At 55.8% G+C, this 18,261-nt stretch overlaps 1 protein-coding gene across 1 annotated transcript in view; it reads left to right on the top strand.

Annotated features, from left to right (window-relative positions):
* LOC133357236 (actin-like) overlaps positions 1–6,468 on the top strand; it is a 19,044-nt gene extending 12,576 nt beyond the window's left edge. Inside the window, exons 2-4 of the mRNA XM_061575064.1 lie at positions 2,929–3,334; positions 3,656–3,985; positions 5,052–6,468. Coding sequence (XP_061431048.1) covers positions 2,929–3,334; positions 3,656–3,985; positions 5,052–5,260 — 945 coding nt within the window. The 3' untranslated portion in view covers positions 5,261–6,468. The remainder of the gene's footprint in view (positions 1–2,928; positions 3,335–3,655; positions 3,986–5,051) is intronic.
* The last annotated feature ends 11,793 nt before the right edge of the window (positions 6,469–18,261 follow it).

Genomic DNA, 18,261 nt, shown 5'->3' with positions numbered 1-18,261 from the left:
TCACTCAGCCATTCACTCAGCCATTCACTTAGTCATTCACTTAGTCATTCACTCAGCCATTCACTCAGCCATTCACTCAGCCATTCACTCAGCCATTCACTCAGCCATTCACTCAGTCATTCACTCAGCCATTCACTTAGCCATTCACTTAGCCATTCACTTAGTCATTCACTCAGTCATTCACTTAGCCATTCACTTAGCCATTCACTTAGTCATTCACTTAGTCATTTACGTAATCTTTCACTTAGTCATTCACTTAGTCATTCACTTAGTCATTCACTTAGCCATTCACTTAATCATTCACTTAGCCATTGACTCAGCCATTCACTCAGTCATTCACTCAGCCATTCACTCAGTCATTCAGTCATTCACTTAGTCTTTCACTTAGTCATTTACTCAGCCATTCACTCAGCCATTCACCCAGCCATTCACTTAGTCATTCACTTAGCCATTCACTTAGTCATTCACTTTGTCATTCACTCAGCAATTCACTCAGCCATTCACTCAGCCATTTACTGTCATTCACTTAGTCATTCACTTAGTCATTCATTTAATCATTCACGTAGCCATTCACTCAGCCATTCACTCAGCCACTCACTCAGCCATTCACTCAGTCATTCACTTAGTCATTCACTCAGCCATTCACTTAGCCATTCACTTAGCCATTCACTCAGCCATTCACTTAGCCATTCACTTAGTCATTCACTTAGTCATTCACTTAGTCATTCATTTAATCATTCACGTAGCCATTCACTCAGCCATTCACTCAGCCATTCACTCAGTCATTCACTTAGTCATTCACTCAGCCATTCACTTAGCCATTCACTTAGCCATTCACTTAGTCATTCACTCAGTCATTCACTTAGTCATTCACTTAGCCATTCACTTAGCCATTCACTTAGCCATTCACTTAGTCATTCACTTAGTCATTTACGTAATCTTTCACTTAGTCATTCACTTAGTCATTCACTCAGTCATTCACTCAGTCATTCACTTAGTCATTCACTTAGTCATTCACTTAGTCATTCATTTAATCATTCACGTAGCCATTCACTCAGCCATTCACTCAGCCATTCACTCAGCCATTCACTCAGTCATTCACTTAGTCATTCACTCAGCCATTCACTTAGCCATTCACTCAGCCATTCACTCAGTCATTCACTTAGTCATTCACTCAGCCATTCACTTAGCCATTCACTTAGCCATTCACTTAGTCATTCACTTAGTCATTTACGTAATCTTTCACTTAGTCATTCACTTAGTCATTCACTTAGTCATTCACTTAGCCATTCACTTAATCATTCACTTAGCCATTCACTTAGTCATTCACTTAGTCATTTACGTAATCTTTCACTTAGTCATTCACTTAGTCATTCACTCAGTCATTCACTTAGTCATTCACTTAGTCATTCACTTAGTCATTCACTTAGTCATTCATTTAATCATTCACGTAGCCATTCACTCAGCCATTCACTCAGCCATTCACTCAGCCATTCACTCAGTCATTCACTTAGTCATTCACTTAGCCATTCACTCAGCCATTCACTCAGCCATTCACTCAGCCATTCACTCAGTCATTCACTTAGTCATTCACTCAGCCATTCACTTAGCCATTCACTTAGCCATTCACTTAGTCATTCACTCAGTCATTCACTTAGCCATTCACTTAGCCATTCACTTAGTCATTCACTTAGTCATTTACGTAATCTTTCACTTAGTCATTCACTTAGTCATTCACTTAGTCATTCACTTAGTCATTCACTCAGTCATTCACTTAGTCATTCACTTAGTCATTCACTTAGCCGGGCTTGTTCATCGGAGGTGCCTCCCAAACATCCCCAACGATCAGACCCCTCCCCCCCCTCGACCCCCTCCCCCCCCCTCGACCCCCTCCCCCCCTCGACCCCCTCCCCCCCCTCGACCCCCTCCCCCCCCCCTCCCCCCCTCGACCCCCTCCCCCCCCTCGCCCCCCCCCTCCCCCGTTGAATTGTTCAACGTGGGGGCCACGTGCACGACACGCGCGCCACGTTCACCGCCTGTGGCTCGAATGGCGGCTTCAGTCCACCTGCACGTTAAAGACCCCCCCTCCCATCACGCCCAGTGCAGGAGGAGGCCACTGAGTGTGTGTGTGTGTCAAGGCATCAGGGTTACAACATTTCACTCGAAAATTCACAGCGCAAATTACTCAATCACAGCGGCACACGATGGGATGGGGTGGCCCAGCGCCACACCCCGCCGCCTTTGTCTCCCGAGCGGCGATGTTTTTTTTCACTTGAGGCTGAGTCGACTTAGGGGTAGGCCCTGGTCCAGTTCAGATAGTCGTCACTGGTTCTGGCCGTGAGCGGGAATCAAACCTGGACCGCCGGGTTCGTAGCGCAGCGCGCTAACCGCTGCACCACCACTCCCCACAATCTGTATCACGCGCACACGGCAGCGATCGTCGTCCCAGTGCATCAATCTGCCAGCAGACTGATGCCCTGGGACAGCTGCCGCTGGGGGTGCCCCTAGGCGAGACCACACAGCAGCAGACTGATGCCCCAGGCCACTTGAAAATGAGACTCCAGTCCTGGCTTTTGAGTTCCCACCGGCTCAAACGAAGCACAGTCTGTTGTTCTCCTATAACGTGGTGGGAGTGGTCGTGGTTGCGCTCCTAAAGAACACCGCGTTATGGAGAAATCGCGTTATAATAAACAATATATAACTACTATAGGGTAAAGCTCGGTCTGCGATGACGCGTGAGATGCGTAACGCAGCCGAACAAAGACCCGAGGCGCGTGAGTGGCATCTCAGATCATCCAGCAGCATCCCACTGCCCTGTGCCATGCTGTGCCGAGGCAGCCGTCACAGCCGCTTATTCCCTCTCGTCGCTCCGTTCACCGCATTACGCATCAACTCCGCGCCGTGTAAACTCCTCGCGTCACGTGGGAGAACGCACCGCGAGGCGTGACCGTAGCCGTAGCCGGCGTCCTCACGGCCGCCGTGGTCCCGCCCGCCCCCCGCCAGGTGTGGATCCACGCGTACAAGCGCCTGCGCGTGAGGCCCCACGAGCGGCCGCTGCTCATGACGGAGCCGCCGCTCAACCCGACGCGCAACCGCCAGCTCATGGCGGAGGCGGCCTTCGAGGGCCTCGGGGTGCCGGCGCTGCACGTGGCGAGCCAGGGCCTGCTGGCGCTGTACGCCCGCGGCGAGACCACGGGCCTCGTGGTGGACTGCGGCGACGGCGTCACCCACTCGGTGCCCGTGTTCGACGGCTTCGTCCTCTCGCACGCCGTCATGAGGCTCGACCTGGCCGGCAGGGACGTCACGGACCACCTGGCACGCACGCTGCGAGACGGTGAGAGAGGGAGGGAGGGGGAGGGAGAGATGCGGGTGGGTGCGTGGGTTTCAGGGTGGTTGAGCAAGTTGATGCGTGAGTGTGTGGGTGGATTGATGGGTGGGTGAGCGAGCGGATGCGTGAGTGAGTGGGTTCATGGGTGGGTGGATTGATGGGTGGGATGGGTGGGTGAGGGCGGGTGAGCGAGCGGATGCGTGAGTGAGTGCGTGAGCGCGTGGATGGGTGGGATGTGTGGCTGAGACGAGCGACCCTGACAGCGCTCCGTGCGTGTGTCTCTCCGCGTTGCCGCTGGCGGGCGCCGGGCACTGCGGCGGGGCGCAGGCGGCCACGTCTTCATGAGCACGGCGGAGAAGGAGATTGTGCGCGACATGAAGGAGCGCCTCTGCTACGTGGCGCTCGACTGCGCCAGCGAGGCAGCGCGCCCGCGCTCCGACATCGAGGCGCGCTACCGGCTGCCCGACGGCGCCGTGGTGAGCGTCCACGAGCAGCGCTTCCGCGCCCCCGAGGCGCTGTTCCGCCCGGACGCGCTGGGCCTGGAGGCGCTGGGGCTGCACCAGCTCGCCTGGGCCAGCGTCATGCGCTCCGAGATCGACCTGCGGCGCCACCTGTATGGCAACGTGGTGCTGTCGGGGGGCACCACCATGCTGCCCGGTGAGGGCGCACACACGCCCGTGTGTGTGTGTGTGTACGACTGTGTGTGTGTGTACACCTGTGTGTGTGTGTACACCTGTGTGTGTGGGTACACCTGTGTGTGTGTACACCTGTGTGTGTGTGTACACCTGTGTGTGTATGTGTACACCTGTGTGTTTGTACACCTGTGTGTGTGTGTACACCTGTGTGTGTGTGTGTGTGTACACCTGTGTGTGTGTGTACATCTGTGTGTGTGTGTGTACACCTGTGTGTGTGTGTACACCTGTGTGTGTGTGTGTACGCCTGTGTGTGTGTGTAGGACTGTGTGTGTGTGTACACCTGTGTGTGCGTATACACCTGTGTGTGTGTGTACACCTGTGTGTGTCTGTACGACTGTGTGTGTGTGTACACCTTTGTGTGTGTGTGTGTACACCTGTGTGTGTGTGTACACCTGTGTGTGTGTGTAAACCTGTGTGTGTGTACACCTGTGGGTGTGTGTGTGTACACCTGTGTGTGTGTGTGTGTACACCTGTGTGTGTGTACACCTGTGTGTGTGTGTACACCTGTGTGTGTGTACACCTGTGTGTGTGTGTACACCTGTGTGTGTGTGTACACCTGTGTGTGTGTGTACACCTGTGTGTGTGTACACCTGTGGGTGTGTGTGTGTACACCTGTGTGTGTGTGTACACCTGTGTGTGTATACAACTGTGTGTGTGTACGCCCGTGTGTGTGTGTGTACAACTGTGTGTGTGTACACCTGTGTGTGTGTGTGTACACCTGTGTGTGTGTGTGTACACCTGTGTGTGTGTACACCTGTGTGTGTGTGTACACCTGTGTGTGTGTACACCTGTGTGTGTGTGTGTACACCTGTGTGTGTGTGTACACCTGTGTGTGTGTGTACACCTGTGTGTGTGTACGACTGTGTGTGTACGACTGTGTGTGTGTGTGTACAACTGTGTGTGTGTGTGTGTACGACTGTGTGTGTACACCTGTATGTGTGTACGACTGTGTGTGTGTGTGTGTACAACTGTGTGTGTGTCCACCTCATCTGCTCACCCCCCCCCCCCCCCCCCCCCCGTGTCTCTAGGTCTGGACGAGCGTCTCTCGCTGGAGCTGTCCCGTCTGGCGCCGCCGGGCGCCGTTATCAAGACGATGTCCTCCCCCGAGCGCCGCTTCGCCGTCTGGATCGGCGGCTCCATCCTGGCCGGCCTCGCCGCCTTCTCGGCGACCCGCTGGCTGTCGGCCGCCGAGTACCGCGAGGCCGGCCCCTCCGCACTGCTGCGCTACTGTAGCTGAGCGCTGGCTGAGCGGGGGGGGGGACGGGGAGGGGAGCAGGCATTCGACCCGACCCAATTGACCTGACTCACTCACCCACCCAGACCCACTCACCCTGACCCACTCACCCTGACCCACTCACCCACCGTGACCCACTCACCCACCCTGACCCACTCACCCTGTCCCACTCACCCACCCAGACCCACTCACCCTGACCCACTCACTCACCCTGTCCGACTCACCCACCCTGACCCACTCACCCTGTCCCACTCACCCACCCAGACCCACTCACCCTGACCCACTCACTCACCCTGTCCCACTCACCCTGTCCCACTCACCCACCCAGACCCACTCACCCACCCAGACTCACTCACCCTGACCTACTCACCCACACACACTCACTCACCCTGACCCACTCACCCACCCAAACCCACTCACCCTGTCCCACTCACCCTGTCCCACTCACCCAGACCCACCCACCCTGACCCACTCACCCTGACCCACTCACCCACCCTGACCCACCCACCCTGACCCACTCACCCTGACCCACTCACCCACCCAGACCCACTCACCCTGACCCACTCACCCACCCTGTCCCACTCACCCTGACCCACTCACCCACCCTGACCCACTCACCCTGTCCCACTCACCCTGTCCCACTCACCCACACAGACCCACTCACCCTGACCCAATCACCCTGTCCCACTCACCCACCCTGTCCCACTCACCCTGACCCACTCACCCACCCTGACCCACTCACCCTGACCCACTCACCCTGTCCCACTCACCCTGTCCCACCCACCCAGACCCACTCACCCTGTCCCACTCACCCACACAGACCCACTCACCCACCCTGTCCCACTCACCCACACAGACCCACTCACCCTGTCCCACTCACCCTGTCCCACTCACCCACACAGACCCACTCACCCTGACCCAATCACCCTGTCCCACTCACCCACCCTGACCCACTCACCCTGACCCACTCACCCACCCAGACCCACTCACCCTGTCCCACTCACCCACACAGACCCACTCACCCTGACCAGGCCGGACCTGGCCAGTCCACTCGTACACTCCGACCCCGTCCCACGCCTCCCGACGGCATTTTATTTATTTACGCGTTTGTTTGTTGGTTGGTTTACGCGCCCAGGCACCTCGCTTGGCGGTGGACAGTCGTCGTGTTGTAATCTGGCAGGGCATTTGTAATAAAGCTGAATTACACCGATCAGGACAGATTAAGCTGCTGCACTTTCATTAAAAGTGAATGCGTGTGGCAAGGAAGCCAGGCGTGCCGGCCATCATGAACCGGCTTGGAGGTGGGGGCACGTGGGCTGCGGTGATGCCAAGCTCGAGTTGGCATTGTGTGTGTGTGTCTGCGTGTGTCTGTGTGTGTCTGTGTGTGTCTGCGTGTGTCTGTGTGTGTCTGTGTGTGTCTGCGTGTGTCTGCGTGTGTCTGTGTGTCTGCGTGTGTGTGTCTGTGTGTGTCTGTGTGTCTGTGTGTGTCTGCGTGTGTCTGTGTGTCTGCGTGTGTCTGCGTGTGTCTGTGTGTCTGCGTGTGTGTGCGTGTGTGTGTCTGTGTGTCTGCGTGTGTCTGTGCGTGTGTGTCTGCGTGTGTGTGTCTGCGTGTGTGTGTCTGCGTGTGTGTGTCTGCGTGTGTCTGTGTGTGTGTGTCTGCGTGTGTGTGTCTGCGTGTGTGTGTCTGCGTGTGTGTGTCTGTGTGTGTCTGTGTGTCTGTGTGTGTCTGCGTGTGTGTGTGTCTGTGTGTGTGTGTGTCTGTGTGTGTGTGTCTGCGTGTGTTGAACTTCTTTTGCGCCACCGTACCTAGCCGTGTGGGGAGAGGTAGTGTAGCGGTTAGCGCTACGCTGCGCTACGCTGCGCTACGCTGCGCTACGAATCCGGCCACCCGAGTTTGATTCCCACTCACGGCCACCAACACCTGTGACGATTATCTGAACCGGTCCTGGGCCTCCCCTAGGTCGACTCAGCCTCAAATGAGTACCTGGTACGGTGCGTAAACATCGCCACGAGGGAGACAAAGGCGGCCGGGCATGGTTGCTGGCCACCCACCCCCTCGTGTGCCTTGCCAGCCTTCATAGGTGCTCGCTAACAGCACTTGCCCCAACAGTCTGAAGAAGAAGTCCGTGAAGGCTACATGGGGTATCTTTGTTTTACTTCTTTCGCACCACCGTAGTTAGCCAACTGTGCTAATGGGAGATGCCGGGAAAGGACAACAAGCTAAACACAACAACAAGCAGTTTTAAATAAGTTAGTTCGTTAACCTAGATGATGATTTGAAAGTGCACCACAGCTCCAGTAGCTTCCTGACGTCTGGAGGGGAGAGAGCGTTCCAGACGGCCGCAGAAGCAGCGCATCTGAAAGCGCCACGCGACGCGGTGGCTGGTCCCGTGGCGATGGCTCCAGCTCCTGGACGAGATCAGCAGCGAGGTATTGCGGCTGATTTGTGTCCTCACCACAACGTTTTCATTTGGCAACGAGAAAGTTTCATCGCATATCGGAGCAACGTCAATCGAGGACTTCCTGTACACTTATCTGCTACCCGATACGCTACACGATACACTCTGCCATACACTACATTATATACTACACGATACACTCTGCCATACACTACATTATATACTACACTATACACTCTGCCATACACTACATTATATACTACACTATACACTCTGCCATACACTACATGATATACTACACTATACACTCTGCCATACACTACATTATATACTACACTATACACTCTGCCATACACTACATTATATACTACACTATACACTCTGCCATACACTACATGATATACTACACTATACACTCTGCCATACACTACATTATATACTACACTATACACTCTGCCATACACTACATTATATACTACACTATACACTCTGCCATACACTACATGATATACTACACTATACACTCTGCCATACACTACATTATATACTACACTATACACTCTGCCATACACTACATGATATACTACACTATACACTCTGCCATACACTACATGATATACTACACTATACACTCTGCCATACACTACATGATATACCATACACTGCTTGAGATCAGCAAGGTATTGTCCATTTGTTGTGGCAAGCGCTGTGTGTGTAACAAGTGCGACCTTTTAACGGATTGGGGGCCGTCCATAAATGACGTCACGCACCTAGGGGGCGGGGGGTGTCAGACATTTGTGACGATGTGCGACGAGGGGGGGGGGGGGGTTGAGAAGTGACGTCACATCAAAATGCGCAACTTTAAATAAATATAGACACCACGTTCTACTTAATTAGACTTTTTAATAAATGTTTTCTCCTACAACATCAGAGTGCAGCGCTGCATTAAATACGCACTACAATGACAATAGTTGAAAGCGATCTGAAGCATGTTTTAATTTCAAAATGGAAATATGGTTTGGGGGGGGGCAGAGCTTTGTGACGTCATATTTGAGGGGGGGGGGTCTGACTTTGTGACGAGGGGGGGGGGGGTCAAAAATCGTCCCTAATCGCGTGACGTCATTTATGGACGGCCCTTTGCAAGGCGCTGCACAGAGCTAAAAGCAAGTCGGTAAATAACTCACGCTATTCTAAAACAATATCAGCACGCAGGCTCATGATGTAACCACAGATACAAATGCCCCCACACACACTTACAAACAAATGCAGTCAAATTAATCTTGAGAAAAGGCTTTTAAGAAAAAAAAAATCTGAATGCGGGGATTTTACTAAACCGAGGGACTGAGCCAATCAAATGTTTGATGGAAGTGAATTCCACAGCTTGGAAAACTAACTGGCCACGGTTTGTTGCACAGAACTTCAACATTTTGTCAAAATCAATTGAGGGTCCTTATTGGCACGCGTGTTCTGCAACTGCCGACAGTTCACGTGACAAACCCTACCAATTGGCTGTGTCGGGTGGTGGTGGCGGCGGGTTTAACGACGACACATTTATATGCACGCGATATAGCCCCAAATAAAAAAAAAACTTTATTCAATTTTCGATTTAAAGCTTTCGTGACCGCAGGGATTCATATTCTTGGTTCTTTCGGTAAAGCGACGTAGAAGGGAAATAATAAAATAATAAAAATAAAACAATAAAATTATCACGACGTTTCGATTGCAACACAAGCAATCATCATCAGGTGTGAAAACCACGGCAAGAAAATGTAAAAAAATGGAAACGTCGTGAGAATTTAATAGTTTTCTTTTTATTATTTTATTATTTCCCTTTTACGTCACTTTACGGAAATATTCTAGATTTGAAGCTTTCCTGACCGCAAGATTCATACTCTTTGGTTTTTTCGGTAAAGTCACGCAGGTGAAAAATAAAATAAAACAACTAAATTAAATCACGACGTTTTGGGCGCAACACAAGCGTCCGTCATCAGGTGGGAAAGCTTCCCCACCGGATGTTTTCATTTATGTAATTTTTTACCTCCGTGACTTTACCGAAAGAACCAAGAATAGAAACGTTATTGAGTTGATTCACGCGAAGGCGATCCGGCTGCAGTCCGTCCGCACTCAGCCCTGGGCCGGCTCACACGGGGCGACCGTCCCGTCGATCATCACAAAGCCATCGATCGTCGTCCTCACGATCATGGATTAAAGCCCGATGAGTTAAGACGATCTTTTACTTCGTGTCGCCAAGGAGAGAGACTCGAACGAGAGATGCCTATCAAAGCGTTCCCACACGATGCAGAAGCTAACGAAGCCAACATCAATCAGCACAGAAGCAAAGACACCCCCTAATCGCGCGAGGAAGGTGGCCCTGGAGGGGAAACGTCCGGCCGGCAGCCTGGGCATCTTCCGCGCTCTGGTCGGAGCCAGGGTGTGTGGGCTGGAGTTCCGCCACGCGCGGCTGACCCACGCCGTGCCGGCCTTCAAGGAGCAGTGGGCGATGGAGGAGGCCGTGTGCTCGGTGGCAGATGACGGGGAGCTCTGCGTGCTGATATGAGCTACCCGTCGGAGGCCGTCAGACTGCGAGAAGGGCTGCGTGCAGAACGAGAGAGAGCGAGAGAGTGAGCGAGAGAGTGAGCGAGAGGTGGGGGTTTACATAAAGCAAATTTATTTGAAAAAAAATACGAAATGATGAACGAAGCAAAGTGCCGACTACACCGAGCATCTTCTTGTTTCCACTGATCGTAAAAAAAGAGAGAGAAAGAACAAAAACAAGATTGAAAAATTCAAATCGCGTCACGTGGTGAGTTGGGTCAGAACACGTGGTCAGTGCAGCACGTGGCTCGCCGGTCCCGTCTTGAGTGGCTGCTTGAGTGGCCGTCCATAAATGACGTCACGCGATTTTGAGACGATTTTTTACCCCCCTCGTCATACGGCGTCACAAAAAGTCAGACTCCCCCTCAAATATGACGTCACAAAGGTCTGCCCCCCCCCCTCCAAAACCATAGTTCCATCTTGAAAATAAAACATGCTTCAAATCGCTTTAAACTACTGTCATTGTAGTGCGAATTTAATGTGGCGCTGCACTCTGATGTTGTAGGAGAAAACATTTTGATTTAAAGCTTTCGTGACTGCAGGGATTCATAATCTTGGTTCTTTCGGTAAAGTCACGTAGAAGGGAAATAATAAAATAAGAAAAAATAAATAAATTTTATTTTGATTTTATTATGTTTTCTTTTTATTATTTTATGATTTGCCTTCTACGTGACTTTACCGAAAGAACCAAGAAGAGAAAACATGTATATAAAAGTCTATTTAATTAAGTAGAACGTGTTGTCTATATTCGTTTAAAGTTGTGCATTTTTATGTGACGTCACATTTCTCAAACCCCCCCCCCCTCGTCACACATCGTCACAAATGTCTGACCCCCTAGGTGCGTGACGTCATTTATGGACGGCCCCTTGAGTGGCGTCTCTCCCTCGCGTCCGGCGCGGGGCTGGGGGGGTCGAGCGGGCCAGCGGAGCCGGCGGGCGTAGGCGCAGCCCCTGCAAGTGCTTAAACTGGCTCGCTCCACTGCAGCCGGCGAATGAGGCCTCACCCCCGAGAGGGCCTGCCCACTGGGTCACTGTGGGCCTCCGTGCCCACTGGGTCACTGTGGGCCTCCGTGCCCACTGGGTCACTGTGGGCCTCCGTGCCCACTGGGTCACTGTGGGTCTCCGTGCTCACTGGGTCGCTGTGGGCCTCCGTGCCCACTGGGTCACTGTGGGCCTCCGTGCCCACTGGGTCACTGTGGGTCTCCGTGCTCACTGGGTCGCTGTGGGCCTCCGTGCCCACTGGGTCGCTGTGGGCCTCCGTGCCCACTGGGTCACTGTGGGCCTCCGTGCCCACTGGGTCACTGTGGGTCTCCGTGCTCACTGGGTCGCTGTGGGCCTCCGTGCCCACTGGGTCGCTGTGGGCCTCCGTGCCCACTGGGTCGCTGTGGGCCTCCGTGCCCACTGGGTCGCTGTGGGCCTCCGTGCCCACTGGGTCACTGTGGGCCTCCGTGCCCACTGGGTCACTGTGGGCCTCCGTGCCCACTGGGTCGCTGTGGGCCTCCGTGCCCACTGGGTCACTGTGGGCCTCCGTGCTCACTGGGTCGCTGTGGGCCTCCGTGCCCACTGGGTCGCTGTGGGCCTCCGTGCCCACTGGGTCACTGTGGGCCTCCGTGCCCACTGGGTCACTGTGGGCCTCCGTGCCCACTGGGTCACTGTGGGCCTCCGTGCCCACTGGGTCGCTGTGGGCCTCCGTGCCCACTGGGTCACTGTGGGCCTCCGTGCTCACTGGGTCGCTGTGGGCCTCCGTGCCCACTGGGTCGCTGTGGGCCTCCGTGCCCACTGGGTCACTGTGGGCCTCCGTGCCCACTGGGTCACTGTGGGCCTCCGTGCCCACTGGGTCGCTGTGGGCCTCCGTGCCCGCTGGGTCGCTGTGGGCCTCCGTGCCCACTGGGTCGCTGTGGGCCTCCGTGCCCGCTGGGTCACTGTGGGCCTCCGTGCCCGCTGGGTCACTGTGGGCCTCCGTGCTCGCTGGGTCACTGTGGGCCTCTCTGCCCGCTGGGTCACTGTGGGCCTCCGTGCTCGCTGGGTCACTGTGGGCCTCCGTGCCCACTGGGTCACTGTGGGCCTCCGTGCCCACTGGGTCGCTGTGGGCCTCCGTGCCCACTGGGTCACTGTGGGCCTCTCTGCCCGCTGGGTCACTGTGGCCTCCGTGCTCGCTGGGTCACTGTGGGCCTCCGTGCCCACTGGGTCACTGTGGGCCTCCGTGCCCACTGGGTCACTGTGGGCCTCCGTGCCCACTGGGTCACTGTGGGCCTCCGTGCCACTGGGTCACTGTGGGCCTCCGTGCCCACTGGGTCGCTGTGGGCCTCCGTGCCCACTGGGTCACTGTGGGCCTCCGTGCCCACTGGGTCACTGTGGTCCTCCGTGCCCACTGGGTCACTGTGGGCCTCCGTGCCCACTGGGTCACTGTGGGCCTCCGTGCCCACTGGGTCACTGTGGGCCTCCGTGCCCACTGGGTCGCTGTGGGCCTCCGTGCCCACTGGGTCACTGTGGGCCTCCGTGCCCACTGGGTCACTGTGGGCCTCCGTGCCCACTGGGTCACTGTGGGCCTCCGTGCCCACTGGGTCACTGTGGGCCTCCGTGCCCACTGGGTCACAGTGGGCCTCCGTGCCCACTGGGTCACTGTGGGCCTCCGTGCCCACTGGGTCACTGTGGGCCTCCGTGCCCACTGGGTCACAGTGGGCCTCCGTCCCCACTGGGTCACTGTGGGCCTCCGTGCCCACTGGGTCACAGTGGGCCTCCGTGCCCACTGGGTCACTGTGGGCCTCCGTGCCCACTGGGTCACTGTGGGCCTCCGTGCCCACTGGGTCACTGTGGGCCTCCGTGCCCACTGGGTCACAGTGGGCCTCCGTGCCCACTGGGTCACTGTGGGCCTCCGTGCCCACTGGGTCACTGTGGGCCTCCGTGCCCACTGGGTCACTGTGGGCCTCCGTGCCCACTGGGTCACAGTGGGCCTCCGTGCCCACTGGGTCACAGTGGGCCTCCGTGCCCACTGGGTCACAGTGGGCCTCCGTGCCCACTGGGTCACAGTGGGCCTCCGTGCCCACTGGGTCACAGTGGGCCTCCGTGCCCACTGGGTCACTGTGGGCCTCCGTGCCCACTGGGTCACAGTGGGCCTCCGTGCCCACTGGGTCACTGTGGGCCTCCGTGCCCACTGGGTCACTGTGGGCCTCCGTGCCCACTGGGTCACTGTGGGCCTCCGTGCCCACTGGGTCACTGTGGGCCTCCGTGCCCACTGGGTCACTGTGGGCCTCCGTGCCCACTGGGTCACTGTGGGCCTCCGTGCCCGCTGGGTCACTGTGGGCCTCCGTGCCCGCTGGGTCACTGTGGGCCTCCGTGCTCACTGGGTCACTGTGGGCCTCCGTGCCCACTGGGTCACTGTGGGCCTCCGTGCCCACTGGGTCACTGTGGGCCTCCGTGCTCACTGGGTCACTGTGGGCCTCCGTGCCCACTGGGTCACTGTGGGCCTCCGTGCCCACTGGGTCACTGTGGGCCTCCGTGCTCACTGGGTCACTGTGGGCCTCCGTGCCCACTGGGTCACTGTGGGCCTCCGTGCCCACTGGGTCACTGTGGGCCTCCGTGCCCACTGGGTCACTGTGGGCCTCCGTGCCCGCTGGGTCACTGTGGGCCTCCGTGCCACTGGGTCACTGTGGGCCTCCGTGCCCACTGGGTCACTGTGGGCCTCCGTGCCCGCTGGGTCACTGTGGGCCTCCGTGCCCACTGGGTCACTGTGGGCCTCCGTGCCCACTGGGTCACTGTGGGCCTCCGTGCCCGCTGGGTCACTGTGGGCCTCCGTGCCACTGGGTCACTGTGGGCCTCCGTGCCCACTGGGTCACTGTGGGCCTCCGTGCCCACTGGGTCACTGTGGGCCTCCGTGCCCACTGGGTCACTGTGGGCCTCCGTGCCCACTGGGTCACTGTGGGCCTCCGTGCCCACTGGGTCACTGTGGGCCTCCGTGCCCGCTGGGTCACTGTGGGCCTCCGTGCCCACTGGGTCACTGTGGGCCTCCGTGCCCACTGGGTCACTGTGGGCCTCCGTGCTCACTGGGTCACTGTGGGCCTCCGTGCCCGCTGCTCTCGCTGAAGCGGTTCGCGAGACGAGGGGGCGCAACGTGGCCACACATTTACCAACTTGCGAACATCTCCCCCCGCCGGAAGGCCTTGAACAGACTGTTGGGGCAAGTGTTGTTAGGGGGGGAGGTCAGACATTTGTGACGATGTGTGACGAGGGGGGGGGGGGGGTTGAGAAATGTGACGCCACATCAATGCGCAACTTTAAATGAATATAGAATTGTTATAACAACACTAATTGTTATAAGAACACTCCTACAACATCAGAGTGCAGCACCACATTACATACGCACTACAATGACAATAGTTGAAAGCGATTTGAAGCGTGTTTTATGTTCAAAATGGAAATGAGGTTTTGGGGGGGGGGGGCAGAGCTTTGTGACGTCATATTTGAGGGGGGGGTCTGACTTTTTGTGACGCCGTGTCCAAAATCGCGTGACGTCATTTATGGACGGCCCCTTAGCCAGCAGCAGCGCCTGTAAGGCCGGCACTGTGGCACACGAGGGGGTGGGTGGCCAGCACCACGCCCGGCCACCTTTGCCTCCCCAGTGACGATGTTTTTTTTTTCACGTCGCAGCCGGCACTCATTTGAGGCTGAGTCGACCTAGGGGAGGCCCAACACCCGTTCAGATAATTGTCACCGGTGTTGGCCGTGAGCGGGAATCGAACTCGGGTGGCCGGGTTCGTTACCGCTACCCCGACACATTGCATCACAGACTGCAATATTGATCTAACGCCGCTTGTACCGTGAACTATAATCAACTCAACTATAAACTATGTTTTATGGTACGAGGTAGGGGGCCGTCCATAAATGACGTCACGCGATTTTGGACGATTTTTGAACCCCCCCCCCCCCCTCGTCACACGGCGTCACACAAAGTCAGACCCCCCCTCAAATATGACGTCACAAAGCTCTGCCCCCCCCCCAAATAAAACTTGCTTCAAATCGCTTTCAACTATTGTCATTGTAGCGCGTATTTACTGTGGCGCTGCACTCTGATGTTGTAGGAGAAAACATTTATTAAAAAGTCTATTTAATTAAGTAGAACGTGTTGTCTATATTTATTTAAAGTTGCGCATTTTGATGTGACGTCACATTTCTCACCCCCCCCCCCTCCTCGTCACACATCGTCACAAATGTCTGACCCCCCCCCCCCCTAGGTGCGTGACGTCATTTATGGCCGGCCCCTAAGGCGCACTCAGCTACGTAACTCTTTTTCAGAAGCGCCCTGGCGCTCAGAAACGACTACTCAGCCTCGTCGTCGTGTTGAATAGTTTCAGTCGCCAAACAAACGAAACGCGTTGTGGGTGACGCTGAGTCTGGACGTAGTGGGGAGAAGGCGGAGGGCGAACACGGGGAGAGGGAGAGACACGCAAACTCCAAACACACGCAGCAGCAGCAGCAGGCGTCGGGGTCGCGATCGAAACCACGACCTCCTCCTGTACACCAGGCGAGGTGGTCCTAACTTGAATTGAAGCTTTCGTGACTCTGCAGTCATCGCGTAGAAATAGAAAACTAAATTAAATACTAGCATACGACGTTTCGATTGCAACACAAGCAATCATCATCAGGTACAAATTGAAGATAAAACAAAACATAGTAAACTTAGAAATATAATGCAATGCAACACAGAGAGTCGGCTTCTTCTTCTTCCTAGCGTTGTTCCCGCTGTGGCGCAGGGTCCGCTTGTCGGCATTGTCTTCTCCATTTGGCTCGGTCCAGGGCATCTTCGGGGGATGCGTTGACCGTCTTCATGTCTTCCTTTATTCGGTCCATCCATCGCTTCTTCGGACGTCCGCGTGGACGGCGGCCCTCTGGCTCAATACGCACGGCAGTCTTGGCCACTGATGACTCTTCACTTCGCATCACGTGGCCGTACCACCGAAGCCTTGCCTCAAGCATCTTGTCCGCAATGGGGGCCACACCAAGTCGCTTCCGAACGTCTTCGTTCCTGACACGATCCCATCGAGTGAGCCCGGGGCTCCATCTGAGCATCCTCATCTCCATGGTGTGGAGAGCTTGTTCGTGTACAGTTGTGGCTGGCCAGCACTCGGATCCATAGAGTGCCACCGGTCGGACGATGGTCTTGTATATTTTTCCCTTCAGCCTATCCGGCATTTTCCGATCACAGAGGACTCCGGTGACTTGCCTCCATTTCATCCACGCCGCATTGACTCGTGACCTCACATCAGTCGTGATGCTACCATCTGAGCTGATGGTGGAGCCCAGGTACTTAAAGTCCGTCACTTTCTTCAGATCTTCTCCGTCAGCTAACACAACAATATATGTAGAGGTGTACCGTGGGGATCCAACGAGGAGCGAGCGTGGGGAGAGGGGCGGCAAGGGAGGAGAGGGGGACGGGGAGAGCGAGAGGGGGGGGGCACATAAAGCAAAGATTTAAATTAAAAAATAATACGAAATGATGAACGAGGCAAAGTGCCGACTACACCGAGCATCTTCTTGTTTCCACTGATCGTAAAACAAGGAGAGGGAGGGAGAGAGAAGGAGTGCGAGTGGAGTGGAGGAAACGGAGTGAATGAACGGCGAGCAGCCCTGAAGGAGAATCTGGTCTGCGTGTGATTCTACAACAGAAGTCATCTTCTACATGTACAGCAGGCGTCAGGGTCGCGGTTGAACCCCCGACCTCCTGTGTACCAGGCGAGGTAGTTAACGAATCCAAGACACCATGGCGCACACGCTGGCTAGGAGACGTGAAGGCTATACAGGAGGGGGGGGGGGTCATTGTCAGCTGTTGAGAAGAGGCCTTCAATGCGCGTCTTGCAGTGTTCTTCAAACACCGGAGCGAGCTGCTCGCTCGAGGCAGCGTAGAGCCGCGCGTGCTCTCAGACGTACACGCGAGAGAGACACACAGAGAGACGATACTTTTTTTATTACTTTAAACAACACACTCACCCACCCACTCAAACACTCACCCACCCACTCAAACACTCACCCACCCACTCAAACACTCGCTCACCCACTCATTCACTCACTCACACTGCAACTCACTCACACACTCACTCACTCGCTCACCCATTCAGTCACCCATACACTCACCCACCCAGTCAGCCACCCACTCATCCACCCACTCATCCACCCAGTCACTCACCCAGTCACTCACCCAACTCACCCACTCAAACACTCACCCACCCACCCACTCACCCACCCACACACTCACCCACCCACACACTCACCCACTCACTCACCCACTCACACACCCACTCACTCACCCACCCACCCACACATTTCGATACAAAGTGACATCGATTACAGCATCACGTGTCCACGTCACAAACACGACCCACGTGCCACATGGCGCTGCACGCGGCACGCGGCACGCTCGACGAAAGAGCTCGTCAGAAAGTGAAATGCCCCCCCCTCTCCCCCCCCCCCTCTCTCCCCCCCTCCCCCCCTCTCTCCCCCCCTCTCTCTCCCCCCCCCCTCTCTCCCCCCCTCCCCCCCTCTCTCTCCCCCCCTCTCTCCCCCCCTCCCCCCCCCATCGTTTAAAGAATCGCGGCGCGCGTCGCTGGCATCGGGAGTGGTGGTCGTGCTCGGGCTACAAAAAAATTAATTACAAATATGTACATAGAAAACAGGGGGAACATAGACATGGAGTAGGGAGAGAGGGGGTAGAGAGAGAGGGGGTAGAGAGAGATTGGGGGAGGGTAGAGAGAGGGGGGGGTAAAAAGGCGGAGAGCAAAGTGTGAAATCGTTTGTGAAATCTTTCATTTAAAAAGGGCAGGTAAACCAAAGCATTGAAAAAAACCCCGAAATGATGAACGAAGAAGAGTGCCGACTACACGGAGCATCTCCTCGTTTCCTCTGCATCGTAAAAGAAGAAGCGAGAGAGAGATAGGGGGGAGAGGGAGAGGGGGGAGAGAGGGGGGAGAGAGGGGGGAGAGGGAGGGAGGAGCCGAAGTCGAGACGAGTCGCGCGCCGC

This window comes from Lethenteron reissneri, chromosome 57 (assembly GCF_015708825.2).
Source record: "Lethenteron reissneri isolate LAM-NWPU_2019-01 chromosome 57, ASM1570882v1, whole genome shotgun sequence".
Lineage (NCBI taxonomy): Eukaryota > Metazoa > Chordata > Hyperoartia > Petromyzontiformes > Petromyzontidae > Lethenteron > Lethenteron reissneri.
This window is presented reverse-complemented; position numbering and strand designations above follow the sequence as displayed.